Here is an 18,017-nt window from a genome sequence, read left to right as displayed (position 1 = left end):
CTTACATCTTTCCTTTGCTGCATTCAGAATTTTTTTTTCATTTTATTTCTGGGCTAAATCAAATTTCTTGTAACTGTTTTCTCGTCTTGTTATACTCAGTTGCTATGGCAACATGCAACATCCACTTTTCTCATTTTCATCTCTAATTTTCGTTTTTTCGAGTCCTTTTTCACTGGTCACCACATTCTAACTTTTTAGATGATAGAACCTGTGGATTAAATATATAAACTTTATGTTTTCACCAATTAATGATGTATTGGATTATGCAAAATAACATTCTCACATTTCACATGCAAATATCTCAATCTTCTCATATTTCACTTGTATTTCAAGCCTTAGAAATGCATTAAATTAACATTCATAAGCAAGTTGGTTTAAGAACCACTCATAATTTATAAACATGTCTTGCTTCTAGCAAGTCCAACACATGAATTACTTAAAAGTCAAATCTCATTCCTCCATTTGTCGTTAATAATCATCACAGTCACTAAACCAGCAAAGAATAGCACAGGGTCTTTTCTACACATACACTGAAACTCTATGGATTGAACAGCAGGTACTTGTGAGCCACCATTCAGCCGCTGCATCCATATTTTGTTTGTGACAGTTTTTAGACCTGCACACACAAACATGCGTTGCGCAATAGGTCGGATTTGTCTCTCTAAAACGTCTATTTAAAATATTGGGGCTGAAGATGGAAGAAGGCCAAGTGGTTATAGAATTTATATGGAAATTCTTGAAGCAGTACAAAGTTCATACTGATACTGCGAAAGCAACAAAACTTTGCAATTTTTGAGCAGTGCATGTAGGAACCAGCTTTTATGGATGAAACATGGACTGCAAAGGCTTGTGATCTGTCACTAAAAGGAACTTGTGACTATACAAATAGTGATAGAATTTAGTCACACCAAACACAATGGTGAGAGCCTCTTTTTCTACTTGTGAATAATTGCATTGAGTTTGAGTTAACAACTTTTAGGCAAAAGCAATTGGTCTGTCCTGTGTACCAATCCTGTGCAAAAGCACAACACTAATTCTGCAGGAAGAAGTGTCGACTTGCAAAACTACTGACTTGGCCAGGTCAAAATGCACAAAACATCTTACACTAAGCAAGGCATTATTGAGTTTCTGAAATGCATCCTGACAGTCTTTAGTCCACACAAATGGTACATTTTTGTGACGCAAGTGATGCAACGGATCTTCGATCTGAGTGGCATTCAGTATGAACTAAATCTAGAATGTCATCTTGCCTAGTAATGACTGCAGTTCACACACATTGCGAGGAACAGGCATGTCATGGATTGCAAGCAAATGAGTTTGGAGGGATTGCACACCTTGACTGTTTATCACATGACCTAAGTACTGTAGTTCAGTCTGAAAAAAGTCACAATTTCCAAGACAACACTTGAATCCTGCTTCTGACAACACCAAAAAATAGTAGGTGAATTGGTAATGCATTCCTTTGGCCTGAGATGACAATATAAACATGGTAGTTTAAATAAAATGGCGATTTTCAGTAAGATATTCCAAGTAACGTTGAAAAATAGTGGGTGCGAAGCACTGCCGAAAGGCAAACACAAACATTTGAACAGTCCTAAGTGTGTATTTACAACAAACAGATTCTGTTATTCATCATCCAATGAAATTTGCAAGTAGGTATCACACAAATCTATTCTAGAAAAGTAATGTCCTGTGCCAAGCCTGTCCATTAGTTCCTCAGGGCGAGGTGATGGATAAGTTCCAAATACTGTCTGTGGGGTGACTGTATACTTGAAGTCAACACAAATGCAAATGTGACCAGAAGGCATAGGCAACAAAACGAGAGGACTTGCGCATTGACTAGCTTGAATGGGAGCAATTACACCAAATTCTTGTAGTTCTTTCAGTTCACCGGCTACTTTGTCCATTAAGCAATTAGAATGGGAAGGACCCAGAAAAGGCTGTGCACTGCCTTTCAATGTAACATGTGCTACAAAGTTATTAGCATTTCTCTTTCCTTCTGAAAATAGTTCAAGCTTGGGATGCTATTTTTTGATGTGAAAGCTGATATGGAAAGTACGTTCTTGTGGATACTAAGTGCAAAGAAGTCAAAGGCACCTAAACAGAAAATGTTTTCACTGTCTCTTGATTTTAACACAGTAAAATTCACTGTTCTGGTGTGAGATTTGTAAGTGGCAGGCAAACTACACTGTCCAAGCACTGGTATTTCCTGTCTGTTGTAAGCAGTGAGGTGCTTGCTAGATTTAGAAAGGCGTGGTAAGCCTAACTGTTTGTGTGTGGCACAATTAAGCAAAAATTACCAAGGCACCTGTGTCTAACTCAAAGTTCACACAACAGCCACCAATTCATTGTGAGACAAATGTCATTGCACAGCACTATGGTGAGAAGGACGCAGAACCCTAATCTTACTTTTGTCAGAACCTGTTGTAGGTTTGGAAAACACAACGTTTACTGCCTGTGCACAAGCCTGTTTATACTGGAAGTGGGCAAAATTGGTGTTTGTGTGCCATTGCAAACAAACTGCTTGGATGCGGCCATTTCTTTCCACACATATAACATGTTGCATTATGTGAGTGGCAATCCTGTCTTTTATGGTGAGCAATACAACTAGGGTAAGACTTCACTAAATTCACAGGTCTTGTTACCTGTCTACGGGGCTGTCCATGCAACTTTGTACGGGCTCGATGTCATGGCTGCTTGGAGTGGTCACGAGCAAGAGGTGACAACCCAACAAATCAGTGCCTCGTCAAACCTGTCGGCCTCTGTGGCACCCAGATCATATTGCTGTAAGATTTTCAACACTTGGGAAAGTGATTGATCACAGTACTTTAAGATCTGTTCCCATATTTTACTATTTGGAACACTGAATGTTATAGTGCCTCTTATCATTAAATCACTGTAAAAGTTGCCACAACTACAACTAAATTTACACTTCCTAGTCATGACTGTTAATTCTGTGTAGCACTGACAGTACATCTGTTCCAGCTTCTTTCTGCAAGTGAAAGAACTGATATCTGGTTGTAGCTACTTAGACTTGCTGGTCATACTACTTGGTTAATGTACCAATTACTTGGTCATAACAGAGTTGTCAGGAGACACAGTTGAGAATTGTTTTTACATTAACCTAAACACTGTGCTCTGCAATCGAAAGAAAGTATTGTAGCTTTACAGTACCTTGAACTTGATGAACTTCACAAAGTGCTTGGAACTGTGTCAGGTATTCTAGCCATTCCTCTTCTGTGTTGTTAAATTGCCATAATGGTGGTATGCTGGCCAGCGGCACTTGTTGGGCTGATTTGTTCATCTGTTGTGTGGCTGATGCAGCTTGTGCAGCCAGTAGTTGTTGTACCGTCATCAGCAAGGCAGCAAATTGTTGGTTCTGAAACTGAAAAGCTTTTGTTAGATCCATCCCACAGGCCATCTGTGGTTGAGGCGCAGGAACAGGAGGTGGAGGGAGCAGAGTACCCATGGTTTACACAGATGTTAAAGCGAAAAAGCAAGCATAGCCTCTGGAAAGAGACATCTGACTAGTTCTGTGGCTCCCCTCCTGGAATACATGCAAGAACAAACAACAACAAATTTACAGAATGATCTCCCTTGCAAGCTAAAATGCAACAGAAACAAGCAAAATCATCAGCCAAGTTGATTAACTTTGATCTGCATTGAATGATTCTCGTTGCCACTTTCGAGTCTTGTACCATAGGATGCAAGGAGATGATGTTGTTTGGTGGCTGGTATCCTCCTTCTACAACACAAATGCACAATTGTATTAATAGGGTTCCTTATTCATAAGAACAAGAAGCTACTTACCTTTAAACAAGTTTTGGTACAAGATCTACTGTAATAGTCCATGTTAGCCTCACTGCTGGTGAAGTACAAGTCCTGCTATAAACTCTACACTCAAGTAGCTGGTGATGCAAACTGGCAGATGCCAGCTAAAATAGCGATTGTGCTAGTAACTGAGCTCACTGCAACTGAGTCTTTCTGTGATTGGGCTTACTGGCTGTGACTGACCAGGCCCTCTACTCAGTGGCAACAATCTCAATACTTGCGGTCGAGAGGACGTCAGCAGCGCATTGCTTGCAAGTCTGTCTTTGGCCTCTCTCCTGATAGGTGCACTTGATTCTCTACCTATTATCAATCTTCTTACAACCTCTTTGCCCACCAGTGTGCTGGCGACAGCTTAAGCCAGCACAACATACATTTTTGTCAGTCCCAACAAAAGTCCTACTCTCTTAATGCAATGTTTTGCCATAATTAATGATTCTGTGTTACAACATTTTTCACATTTTCTTTGACACTACCACTATCTATAACATTGATTTCCATAAGGATTTCTGCAAACACTGCATCATATACTTGCTCAAATTCAGCCTTAAAACAAAGAACATACACATAGCTGCCTTAGTGATTATCACAATCTGATGGCAGTGACTCTAGTAGCAACCTTACTTCTGCTTACTGTGTTGTATTTCAACAGCTTTAATTTAATTTCACAGTCATTCATAAAAATAAACACTGTTTTTGATGATGTCTATTTCTGTAATGGGCTTTCACAAATTGTTGTTATTTCCACGTTAAATATGTTAATCCAAATGAGGTGCACAGTCCGAAGTTGGAATGACCTGAAGTAAGGCTTAAACATTCTTCCTCAAGATGCTCCATAACATTATGACAATTTCCACCCTCTTTCTCACACAGAATGTGAGTGAACTGAGTGACGTCCTTGACAGCAACAAGCAAAAAGAAACTTGTTTTTCAAGTTTCATTTACTGCAATTTTATAATGGTTATCTATATACAGTCTCACATTACAGCACAAACATCATTTTAATGTGATTTCACAAAACACTTTTGATTCTGTGTTTTATTTACACCATTGGACATAATCGAAATGAAGGGGAGGGGCGGGGGGGTGCACGAGACCTGTGCATGGAGAGACAGAGACAGAGACAGACAGACAGACAGAGAGAGAGGGTGTGCACATGTGCGTGTTTGTGTGTGGGCGTGCATGTGTGTGTGTGTGTGTGTGTGTGTGTGTGTGTGTGTGTGTGTGTGTGTGTCCTCTAGCTCATTAAAGGATTCAGCTGGAGGCTAATGAACTTTATCATTTTTTTGTGTGCCTGTCAAAGACTCAATGCTTCTACTCTTAGGTGAGTTGTCTCTTTTACTTCTAAATTAAACAATGGGATGTCCGGGGCAGAATAACAGCAAAGTAGAAAGGATTCATTACTACTCACTACATAGAAGGGGCACTGAGTCACAAACAGGCACATTGAGAAGACTACTAAAAAATTAAAGCTTTTGGACAAAGACCTTCTTCTGCAGTAGGAAACACATGCACATTCACACAATCACAACTCATTTACATATGTGTGTGTGTATGTGTCTGTTTACTACTGCAGAAGAAGAACTTTGTCTGAAAGATTTATCGTTTTAATAGTCCTTTTCATCATGTCTGTCTGATTCAGTACCTCCTCTACATGATGAGTAGTGATCTATACTTTCCGTATTGTTGTTACTCCTAAATAATTTATATTAATATTAAGACTTAGAAGTATTGTATATGCATCACATGTTTTTTGTATGTTTGTGCTGTAATCAACTGAGTTAAATAACATGTAAGTAACTTTGAGACCTAAATATAAGTTGTAAGTTGAAAAGTGCATTCTACATTAATGTAATACGAGGCATGTTTTGTAAGAAAGTATTATTTTGAACTTTAAAAATAAGTAGACTTTTTGAGCAAGCTTAGTTTTAAGTGATAGCCTGTACTTTAATTAACTGTCCTAAACAATTCCCACCCATATTGTGGCCCTTATCAAAATGTACAACCAGCTTTTGAGTACCATACTCATAGACATATGCTGCCTGGTTAGACAACAGTTGTATAAAGCACATGTCTTGCCACTTAAGGAAACTCATCACTAACAACAAAAACATAAAGTGTCTGTTCTTTCTCACTTTTTCATTAATTTTGTGCATCAAATTGTCAGGAGTGACTGTAGGCCACCCACTTGTTTCCTGATTATGCACATTCTTACTCTTTATTTATTTATTTATTTATTAATTCATTCATTCTTCTGTAGACAGATTTCATTGTATGAATGTGGCCATTTTACACACACACACACACACACACACACACACAAGTACATAAGATAATGGAAAAAACAGGGTATACATAAGAAATTCTATGCATATACACAATTTATCACTTCAAACAAGAGAAATTATTCATAAGAATTCTCTGATAATACATGATGCTTTTGTACTGCATGGAGTAAATTACAAAGTACAATGTACTGTGCTCTTCATAAGCATACTCCATCCTCCTTATCTACTTTGAAATTGGTCTTGCTTATTTGTGTGTAATAATGTTGCCATCTTTAGAAGCTCTCACCCGTTTTGCAACTGGCAGGATTCTCAGTCAGAGGAGGCATTTCAAATGCTCACAAACAAACATAAGCATGTCAAGTATTGACGAAAATTTTGTAAAGAAAGGTAGATTAAAGCAGAGGCTTTCACATAAAAATAAAATAGCTACGAGAATTCTACTTGTTTTATTTTTATTTCAAAGTAGTTCTCATTTAAAATATATGACCCATATTTGTCAACTTGTTGTTTTAAATTGTGATGCACGGGTTACATGTTTTAAAGTGATAGATTAATCTGACTCGTCGTACATTACAAGTATACATCCTTTACATAATGTAAGGAAAAGGGATATCTTATTGTGTGAGGAAGGACTAGTTTATGATGCTTCTTATGACATTTATTACATCAATTATAGTTGTAATGATGCTGACATTGTTGGGCTGTTGTTATTCAGATATAGATTTCTAAATCTTTATTCACAGGGGTATTTATGCCTTCAGAACATGTTACAAGAGATCAAAAGGTGGAACTGAGTAAACTTGATCACTTCTGCAACTACAGCATAGAAGTTCGAGCCTTCACAAGTAAAGGTGATGGTGTGGGCAGCCAACCTATCATCTGTGCAACACAAGAGGATGGTATGACACATGTTAGTTTCATCCAATTAATTATTTAATCTATGATGGTGATACTGAATTGCTTGAAACCATTTAGTCAACATTATCTCCTTTCTATCCTTTTAATCAGATTTCATAAATTGAAAGTACCAAAATATATGTGTGTTAAAAGGAAGTTCACTTTAGAAAATCATTTATTTGAAAACTTAAAGAATATCAGAAAATCCTGAGTTGAATTCAAGCAGTAGAATGAGAAAAGATGACCATTCACAATGCAGTGGAGACTTTCAATGGGTACAGATATAACAGCACAATCTAGAAATAGCAGCTTTGCTTATGAACTTGAATTCTTTTTCAGGCAATACCAGACACTCCCATATAATTTTTATATGCTTTCTATCGGTTGAATTTAGAGGGTTATGAGGGGAGTACTGCATATAAACCCATACTGCAAAAAACAATGGGATGTAGAGAATTAGTGCAAAGAAAGCAACCTGTCCCTGCCATGAAGTGATCGTTGCTCTTAGTTCTGTGTGCTGCTCAGTGCAAGGATGTAGCCAAGGGAGGAGACCAGAGGCTCTGGAAATTGAAAGATATTCTGATTTTCAGTTGTGCGATGAAAAAGGGATACACAATATAGATAGTTAGCAAGGCCAACAATAGATTTAAACTATCTAAACATTTACAGCAATATTAGCTATCGCCATTACTATTTTAGCCAAGACCATTTGTTGACCTTGCTTGGACTCATTGTTTTGCTAACCAGTTCAGTTATTACTTGCAGCTGTATTTAATGCAAGTCCTACCATTTATTGTTTTTGTGCTGTGTGCTGTTGTGATAGTTTCTAATATGGATACGTTTGTAACAAGAAAGAAGAAGAGAGGTAATCCTGATTCATTTGCTAGTGCTATGGGAAGTTAAAAATATGTACACTCTACAACAACTGCCTATTTACCTGTCTATAGTAGTTAGTCTGTATTTGGAGGCTGGTAGAAGTTTGGAGTTGCAGTATTTCACATGACACTGAAGCAGTAAATATCATTACAAATAACATTAAATTAAAATCAGTGGATAAAAATACACCTGGATTTGTCTTTGTCACACAAAAATTGTGTTGATCAACAAAAATATCAATATGGTTGCATTTCTTTACAAATTTTGCTCAATATTCTATCATTAGTAGCCCAAATGACAAACATAACTCATTCTGGTAATGTGGACAGTACTAAGTTATGGGAACCATTTCTGATTTGGACTGAGGGGGAGGAGTTTGTGGAGAGCAAAAGGAGTATTTGATGACAGTGATTTCTAAAATGCATCCATTTCTAAAAGAGTTTTTAGTGGGCTGCTTGAATTCACCTGAGCCGACTGTGCCATGCATCCCTCCCTCCCCCCCTTTTGTCCAAAATCTATTTACACTCCTGAAATACTTTAAGAAGTCACCCTCATTAGTCAGTGGTCTTGTCAAAGAGGGCAGAGGAGCAGACAGATGTTCAGGGCACTCGGCAGTTGGACTGCAGTAGCAGGACATTGTAGCTATGTGTGTTTTGTGCTTTCAAGATCGATACAAGTTTGTAAGTTAAGATCCTATGCTTGAGTTGTTTGTTTTGCACCTCTTCACTATTCAATGTCTCCTGTGTATGGTAAATGGGGCTTGGTAATCACATCATTATTAATTAACCTTAAAATTCTTCAAACTTTTTGAGTACCAATTCACTGAAGTTTAGTAAAATGAAATGATCATATGGCATTATTGTCCAGGAGACCCTGTCTGGAATTGTTCAGCTGCCTGGTGATATATTCGTAATAATGGTAGGGTACTTTTATTGGAACAGTTAAGGTATTCTGTCTCTGATACATAGCTTAGCTTCAAAAATGTGTTTCTAATTGTAGTTCAACACATGATTTGAAATGTGATACAATCTATTTAAATCTATAAATGTCCAAATTCTTATCTGCAAATTGTGCTTTGCAAATATAATTTCTTTGAGTGTTGACAGATTCAGCGGCTCCTTTATGCATTTTCAAATGTATGTCAAACACATATCTAGTATTACTTTTGTTGCTTTATGATAACAGTAAATTATTATAGCAATGTATTTATTTTGTTGTTTATTAGATTGACACTTTTAAAATGCTTTTGGATGGTATAAGAGAGAGTAATTATATTTTACAGTACCAGGTGAACCAGAAAATATGAAGGTATTGGTGGCAGACTTAAGAACAATGCTTGTCTCATGGTTACCACCACTATATCCTAATGGAAAAATCAAGCAGTACAGAATATACATGAGATCATTAGATGGAATGACTCTGGTAAGTGAAGAACCTTACTTCATTTTTATTATATTTGTACCACAGTCTCTCAGTTTATGTACATACAGAAAGAGAGGAACAAGAAACTCTAGCTTTACTCATACAGAGGAGAAAAGATGCAACAGGCTGAATTTGTGAGTCTGCCTGTGAAATATCCAATGACTGCAAAAAGAACCAAGTGAGTTCTAATCCAAACACAACTTTAATGTTATTAATAGACCCTAAGATGTGGGTTGTGTGTGGCTATAACTTCTAGACTATGGATATATTTTATTATAAATAAAACAGAAAGAAACTTCCACATGGGAAAAATATATTAAAACAAAGATTCCAAGACTTACCAAGCGGGAAAGCGCCGGCAGACAGGCACATGAACAAAACACACACACAGAATTACGAGCTTTCGCAACTGGCAGTTGCTTCATCAGGAAAGAGGGAAGGAGAGGGAAAAATGAAAGGATGTGGGTTTTAAGGGAGAGGGTAAAGAGTCATTCCAATCCCGGGAGCGGAAAGACTTCCCTTAGGGGAAAAAAAGGACAGGTGTACTCTCGCACACACACACACACACACACATATCCATCCGCACATACACAGACACAAGCAGACATTTTGGCCTTTAAATATAAGTTGCTACTCGCCATATAGTGGAGATGCTGAGTCACAGATAGGCATGACAAAAATACAATATAAACGTTCAGCAATCAAGGTCTTTGTTGAAAATAGATGACCGACATACATACAGGCACACACAGAAATGCAGTTCACACACACATGACTGCAGCCTCTGCTAGCTAAAGCCTTTACTTTCTTGAAATAACCCTTTTTAGGTTTAAACAAACTATTTTAGCATTAATGGAGTATTTTAATGAAAAATATAGTGAACAGTAATATTAACTTGGATTTTTTTTGTAATTTTGACACAGTTATTCTAGTTTCCTTTAGAAAATAAACATTCAACTATTCCTTACATTGGCAAAAAAAAGCACAGCCATGCTACAATAGATTTAAATCATTTACTGAAAAATTCTTTTCATATGTCATTCACATAAAAATCCACACTTGAGATGCATACCCATGTATGTTCACAGTCGGTGGCCTATCACTACAACCAACATGAAATTTAAATTATATTGTGTTATTGCAGTCCTCAGTAAACCAAATTTCTAAGTTTTGTAAAATGAAACTTTTCCTGTTGTCTTTCAGTGCAGCTTTGTAGGCTGAGAACCAACTCTCTACAGCACAAAAGGCCAATGATGCATATTTCATCAACACAATTGCTCGCAGCCTCCAATGCAGTCCACCATCAAACTTCTCCCCTGAATAATGGGTGACACTTCCCCCGTATCTTCATATCCAAGATTCATCAGAAAAATTTTCCTTAATTTAACAATGCATGCTGTATCAACTGAGCGACATTTTTTTGCAGACACATCTGGAGCTTGGAGATCATGTTTAGAGCATCTTTCAGTAGTAGAGATGTGGACTCTAGTTGTTGGATAGCAACAGGTTGATGTTGGAAGTAAGCTCTTAAAAATACCAACATTCTTGTCATTCTTAAGGGCCATCTTGGCTTTTCAGTAAAACTTGATTTACTCTTTGACCATTTGGAAGTGTTCAGCATAATATAAAGATGCGTTAGAGCCAGTTGCACCCACATGTAAGTTTGGGTTCATGTGGGAGAGGTATGTTTCGAGCTATTTACTTAAAGGACAGAATATGGATTAGAACTTTAGGATACACTTTCTTAACAGGGAATATGACTCTATTTACTTCAGAAAAATTATTTCTGACTTCCTACACTATATGTTGTAGGTCATGGGCAAGGCGGGTGTAATGGAACATACCGGATACAATTATTTCACTGTTGCTTCCACTTTTAAGAAATTGGCAGCACATTCTGTCACCAACAGCAAAAATTTATCTTCTCTATTTTCTACTGAACATAGCATGCATTTGACATTCCTGACTTTGTGCACACTACAGTGTTCATCAGGGTATAGGTCAGGAGCGGAGGGCATTGTAAAATGAAAAGTAATGAAGTGGAATGGACCCAGTTTATTCCTGTAATGACGATACATTGGTGCCTATGTAGGGCTGAGCAGCCCCAAGAGGGGTTGCCGTTTGCTCATCAGAGAGGCAGAGGCTAGAGGAGTGACTACTCGGGGCCGAGGTCTGAAGCTAAGAGAGCGCGGAGCTGTTTCCAAGCCGCCCTTGCCGCTCCCGGCAGCGTCCCCACGTGATCACACGATTAGTCTCTGATTGGAGGATTGATTCTGCCATTGCGCCTTGCTAGTAGCGCACCCCCGTCAGCGCAACCAACCCATGGGACTTGAGTCTGACCGAGGAGCACGTGGCAGGACTGTGCCGACCATGGTCTTCCAGCCAGCACCTTCCACCACAGTATGCCCAAGCTGGCTCCGGCCGAACATTATGCATGGAAAATTTATTTAATAAAATTTTGTCGGTAATGATCCCTCTTGGGGGAGTCTCCTCCCAGCACATCCTTTCCCCTTCCGAAGAAGACTCTCTGGATGAAATTGAATGAGCTTATTGTAATTGATTATTCCATTTAAAAAATATATGATCATTATGAAGGGTCCCAGAAATTAACATCCATAACATAGTGATATCAATGTGCAAAAGTTACAAAGTGGCCTGAATGGCCTGAAGGAAGGCTCTTGAATAACAAACATGTGAAGTTGGTGCGACGGCAGTGGGGCGGCGCCATGCTGTGAGTGTGTGTTGGCGGTATCAGTGGTGGTGGGTACCCAGGCGATGATGAGGAGCACCGGACCACAACACACTGAAACACTCCACCCTCGTGGGGCTGACAAAATGCTCCCAGGCCTAACAGTCACAAGGGGGTTTTTCCCCGTAATATTACTTTGAGTTCTTAAATCTAGGATTACAATGGTAATTGACCAAGTGGGTGATTTAAATTTAAATAGAAAACAAAATGACTTACACGAGGGTTAAGACTCGACAGTTAAATTATGATTCCATAGACTTTACATAGAAATACAAATCCATTACAAAATTAGTTCATTGACCTGACACCTAGACTACAACTTACTTCTAAGAGAGGGTCATGCCTGATCTCATGCACCAAGGTTGGCGGGTAGTTTCAGGTGTGGTATTCACCTTCAGGTTGTGGGGGTGGTACTACTTCTCGGAAGGAAGTGCAACATTTGCAAAACCCTCTTTTACAGAGAATCCAAGATACTATAATCAGAATCATTACCATGATGATTACCGAACCAGCGCTGGGTAATACAATGGTGGTTAATCGCTTGGTTTGGTGCCAGTCAGCAATATGTGAGGCCACTCGGTCAAGAGCAATTTGGTTATGTTCCTGGGTAAGGAGATGATTGATTGATTGGAGTAGATCTGAATCATCGGTATTCGGTAAATTCTTTAGCTTCTCATGGTGATGGAGTTTAAAAGAGAGTTCAGGGAGGTATAAGGTAAATGTGGGAATGGTGACATGAAAGGTGGAGTGCAATTGAACTGATATCCTCATAGAAGCAGTGTATACATCACATCTTGAACTATTATACACTAGGCCACTATTATTCAGTGTTACCCGGTACTATTCAGTCTCTGACATTGAACGGTGGCACACCAGGGTGGCGGTGACAGTCTGTGGAACAGCGAACAGAAAACTGTTGCCAGCAGGCTGAATTATTGGTTGACGAAGTGCGACTAGAACACGAGGACATGTAGGAGTTTCAGCTAAAAACAGTGACATCTCGCACCCAGTAGTGTTAATGTTTAAAATTAGCGTGGAGCATAAGTAATGTGTTGTATGGAAGCAACTGGATAGTCCAGCGCGAGAGAGAGTGGCATTAGTTTGTTGATCCCGACTAACTATTAAAAATTCTTGAGTCTGCCAAACAACATGGTGGTGAAGGGTAGCCCAAGAGACTGGAAAAGTGTATATTTGATAGCACTCGTATTTGCAATTTGCACACGTGATTGGCAACCTCATTCGCATCCGAATACCGTCCGAATTACGGGTAAGTCAGACCTCCAACACAGCATAGTAAAAGGGGAGGTTGCTTCCCCACACAGCATAAAGCATTTGTTTAGGGGCCAAAATTTGTGACGACACATTGTGTAGGATGTGCAAGAAGGACTCTGAGGGTAACAGATGTGGACTGAGTTTTCCTTGCAGTCCAAGTTGAATGGCCGAGTGTAACATATGCACGTGTAACTGTGCTGTGCGTATATTAAATAAAAGAATCTGTGTGGTCTTCACAATGTCCAATGTGATAGTCAGATTACGTAATCCCGAGCAAAGATGAGTCCACTCTTGGTTAAAGGATTGTTCAAGTGCACCATAGTGTCGTGTTAATCTGTCGGCTACAACTTGTATTTGTCTAGTAGTGGCTAACAGGTTATTCTCAAGATGTGTCAGACACACCTGTTGATGTATCAACACTTCGTGATTAGCTTGTGTTTCCGAAAGTGCTTGCTGTGTGTCCAAATCCCAACGTTTTGCGTCTGTTTCGTCAGGAGTCCCAAAGACAGATTTTAATAATGTACCTCCAACGGGCAACCAGGCTCATTTGAAACGAGGCCGTGCTACTGCATCCCTAACACTGTTCAATTGACTTTGAAGGGTTGAAATAATTCTAGTCACTTCTCACAAAGATCGGAGAAACTCATGTTCCTTCGTCTGCGTCAATAAGGTTTCATATTTTGACAATTGCTGAGCTGTATCATATAAAGCACGGCCTTCCTCTTCTAATAATGTTAAGTTGACATCAGCTAATACAATAGCATAATGTGGAGTATGCACCAGATCATGACAACGTCCAAAAAGCACGCCAGATGTGGAAGGGTAGATGTGAAATGGAGGCGCCTTAACGGCAACGATGACAACCATTGAGATTAACATGCTTCCCATTGCGGATGATAAATTGATAGCCATTTGAACGGAGGTTGCTTTCAGCTTCCAATGTTGATAACGGTCGACTGCGAGAGAAAGTATTAGTGACCCTACAAGTAAAAATTTCCTGGCTCACTTGATGAGTAATTCAGAGATGACAGAGGGGGTTCAACGTTGTAGCAATAATTACCTGGCAAGTAGCGACGATGGACCAGTTCAGTCACACTTACTGATGAAGAAGGCCACGAAGTATAATCAAGGCAGGCAAACAACAGTTTGGCAGCCAAGGGGATAGCAAGGCGGCAAGACAATGGTGTAATTCAACACTGAGTATCCGCTGATCAATCACGCGTCAGCAAAAAAGATGCTGAATGCGGAGGCAGTACTACGCAGCGCAGACTAAGTTTAACTCACTGGAAAAATTTATCAACCTGCTATGGGACGAAGGCCAGGTGTCGTTAATTAATTTGAGATTTTAACAAAGAAAGTTTTTTTTTTTTAAATGAATAAAATGAGAAGGAATCCTGTGATCGCAGTGTAAACTTGCACAGCCTAGGCACCTCCCATGCATTGGCTACTACGCAGGGGCACCCACCCCGCTAAGGCTCGACACGGCGAGACAGGTGAAGTACTTCATAAATTTCAGAAATAATATTGAGTGGTTTTTCAGTTGTAGAAAACCCGAATGAGGGTAGGACAACTCACGTTAACTCAATAATCATAGGATCTTTACTTACAGAAGTGGTCAATAGAGAGATTAACCGTACAGAAGTAGGAAATGAATGTTAGCGAGAGCAAGTTTGTTGCCCGTGAATACAGAGGCTGGGCATGAAGCAGTGGAGGCGGAACAGCGCTGCTTTATCAGCGCTGAGCCGGCAGAGTGCTGAGCTCAGATAACAGCGTCAGAGAGTGCTAGTGGCTCTGCGTCCAAGACTAAGACATTGTAAGTGCAACTTAAAAGTAACAGTTTATTGCAAAGCAATAATAAACGAATAGCTGATGTCACAAAGACGTTTGATTCCATTTTAACAGAACAACTTAAGTGTTCAACAGGTAAATTGATTACGTTGTTGATTAAAAGAAACTGCTACTGAGCAGAATGTATATACGTACGTACTTCCCTTTCCCCTTCTGAAGAGCGGAGGGCATAAACGATAAAATCCTTGTTCATGTACTTAGTATATGACAATAGAGGTCTGGCAACGTCAACAAGTTACAAAAAGGTAGTGTGGATGTGAACAGTGTGAGTGTGTTGTAAGTTGTTATTGGGCGTATGAGGTGTTGTGTAAATGTGTGACTAATGGTAGCTGATGGCAGATACGAATTGAAGGCCAATAGGTGCTATCAGAGATATTTCCAGTCGAGAAACAATGAAAATTAAAAGGGAATACCGAATATGACACAAAAATAACGTATAACCATAAAGTGTACTAACATTAATCATAACTATAAATTGATAACAATAAAACATGACATTGAAGTAATAATAATTGACAAGAAATAAAATAAAGGGAATATTTCCCGAACATAAACTTCTGTATCGGATACGAAATCCATCAGGGGATGTTGTTTTTTAGTTGATTGACGAAGTGCATAAGGGACTACGTCAGTAAAATCCGACAGTGTGTGTATATAACAACATTATTCTTAAAAGTGCAGTTTGCACTGTCAGATGGCGAAAAGCAATGTGTCAGTTCAGCAACGGAAAAGGCTGCCATTTGGAGAATGGTATCTGAATCTTCGGCAGAATCCGATGATTTTGCAATGGAATTGCCATGTAGAAGAAAGTGGCGTTGTATAAAATGTAATAAAAGAGCGTCTGGGGCTCAGTTCATTTGTGGTTGAGTGCCAAAGGCGTAGTGTGAGCGCAAATTGTCTCATGTAATTGATGTATGAATTGTTTTGTGGTCAACTGAGGAGCCTAGGATTCAGTGACGTGTAAGTACAAGTTCGCGGTGCGAATGAGCTACCTGTGAGTGACTCGACTAATAAGTTCAGCAGTGCATTAATGCAATCTGCAGACTTGGATTGATGATTATATAATTTGCAGGGCAATGGAGCAACCTGCGGACAGTGCTAAGGCAACCTGTCTAATAATTGGAGATAATTGGAGATATCTGGAGATATCTATGATACCGTGGTTCAGCAGGCCTAAGGGCGTCCGTCTGACTTAATAAGAATTGGTGTAGGCACATGGGTTTCCTGCAATACATGGAATAAAAGTATCAGCTGTACTAGGAAAATGTCGACTGTTCAAGAAATAAAAATAGCTCTGAAGCTAGAATAGCATACATGCATAAATAGAATCACTTTTTGTGCGCGCAGTACATAACACTACATAAAATGAAAATCATGAACTATAAATCACTAGTGCTAGCATAGTGACATAATTAAATACTATGACATACACTGACAGGAACATAAAAACACAATGATATATAATAATAACGCTGTAAGTAGTCGTAACACTCAACGTTAACATGTAACATTGGCCACCTGTGGCTGGCTGCTAGGGTGCGTGTGTGTTAGTTTTACAACTGACGATAACAAATTAAACTGAAAGGATAACTAGGCACAGTTCCCGTAGCGCTTACATCACCGGCTAATTAGAGGCAAAGTACGTATCTCACAATGGATCATCGGCCGATATTTTGGGGCAAGACTGCAACAAGGGAGAGCAATATCTCAGGGTAAATGAGTGGTAAGATTAAAAGACCGGTACTGTCGAAAGAGGGTACCTAACATGTTGTAGGGGCCTGCTTATCGACAGAAGAAGGAAAACAAGATAGAACAATGACCACGGCGGTAGAGTAAAATAAATGGGGAGGGCAAAAATAACTGCATAGCAACCAAGGAACAATCGCCCACCGATATTCAGCAGCCCGGATGATTGGTCGTTTGTGCCTCGTCAGTAGCGTGAAAAACCTGTGGCATTGCATTGGTTTGCCCATATCTGGCCTTGTCCAAGGAAGGTAATGTTAAATGTCCTCATATTTCAATGTGTAAGAGAGTTGGGGCTGTAGTTTGTAGCTTATACAATGAATCAAAGCAGTAGTGAAACTTCACTTACAGGATTGGCAGACTAAGGTATGCAGAATAATGTAAATCGTTAAGAACTTTGTGTGATTTATCCAGCTAATGTGAAACAAAACAAGGAAAAGAATTTAAACAATGAATCACATCTACTTAATATTTATGTTAAAATTTATTGGGAGGTTTGAATGAATTTTGTTTGCCTTCTCTTCCGGCTGCATGAAAGAAACGAGCTTGGAGCTGTTAGCGAGCGCGCAGCGCATGCGTAGTTGCTGAGTAGGCACCGGCACATCAGCGGTTATGTGAGACGGCGTGTAGCCGCAAGAGACCGGCTGCTACTGCAGCGACAGATATCATGCGCTTAGCATGTACAAGAAATAACGATGAAATAGAACTTGCTAATTATGTAGAATAAGAGCTTTTTAAAAAGGCTGTTAGTTATATAAAATGATGGTAAGTGCATTGTAGTCTGTCATACACGGAGGATAGGGCAGTAATTTGCGGTTTGTTTTTGTAACTACTCGAGACGTGCTGCGTGTTGAGACGCTGGAGGCGGCAGCGCATGTGGTGATAAGATACGTCATCGCGCAGAGCGCTGTTACTGGCTGAGAAAAAATGATGGCCGCTGGCCAGTTCTTTGTGAGGAGATGGGACAGAGCTGAAGAGAGGAGGGGAGGTGACAGCTGATGTGTTGCCCTGCCAACACCTGGTCCCGTAAACAAAGCGTACGAGGCGTATGCATTTCAAGTCCTGGCTTTTTCTGTTCCGATTACTTACGGTTA

At 39.4% G+C, this 18,017-nt stretch overlaps 1 protein-coding gene across 1 annotated transcript in view; it reads left to right on the top strand.

Moving 5' to 3' along the window:
- The window catches only part of LOC126334576 (Down syndrome cell adhesion molecule-like protein Dscam2), a 290,611-nt gene that overhangs the window by 175,378 nt on the left and 97,216 nt on the right, over positions 1 to 18,017 (top strand). Inside the window, exons 13-14 of the mRNA XM_049996963.1 lie at positions 6,860 to 7,015; positions 9,172 to 9,311. Coding sequence (XP_049852920.1) covers positions 6,860 to 7,015; positions 9,172 to 9,311 — 296 coding nt within the window. The remainder of the gene's footprint in view (positions 1 to 6,859; positions 7,016 to 9,171; positions 9,312 to 18,017) is intronic.

The sequence above is a fragment of the Schistocerca gregaria genome, chromosome 2, assembly GCF_023897955.1.
Source record: "Schistocerca gregaria isolate iqSchGreg1 chromosome 2, iqSchGreg1.2, whole genome shotgun sequence".
NCBI classification, from domain to species: domain Eukaryota; kingdom Metazoa; phylum Arthropoda; class Insecta; order Orthoptera; family Acrididae; genus Schistocerca; species Schistocerca gregaria.
The sequence above is the reverse complement of the archived record's forward strand: the minus strand, read 5'-3'. Positions and strand labels throughout refer to the sequence as shown.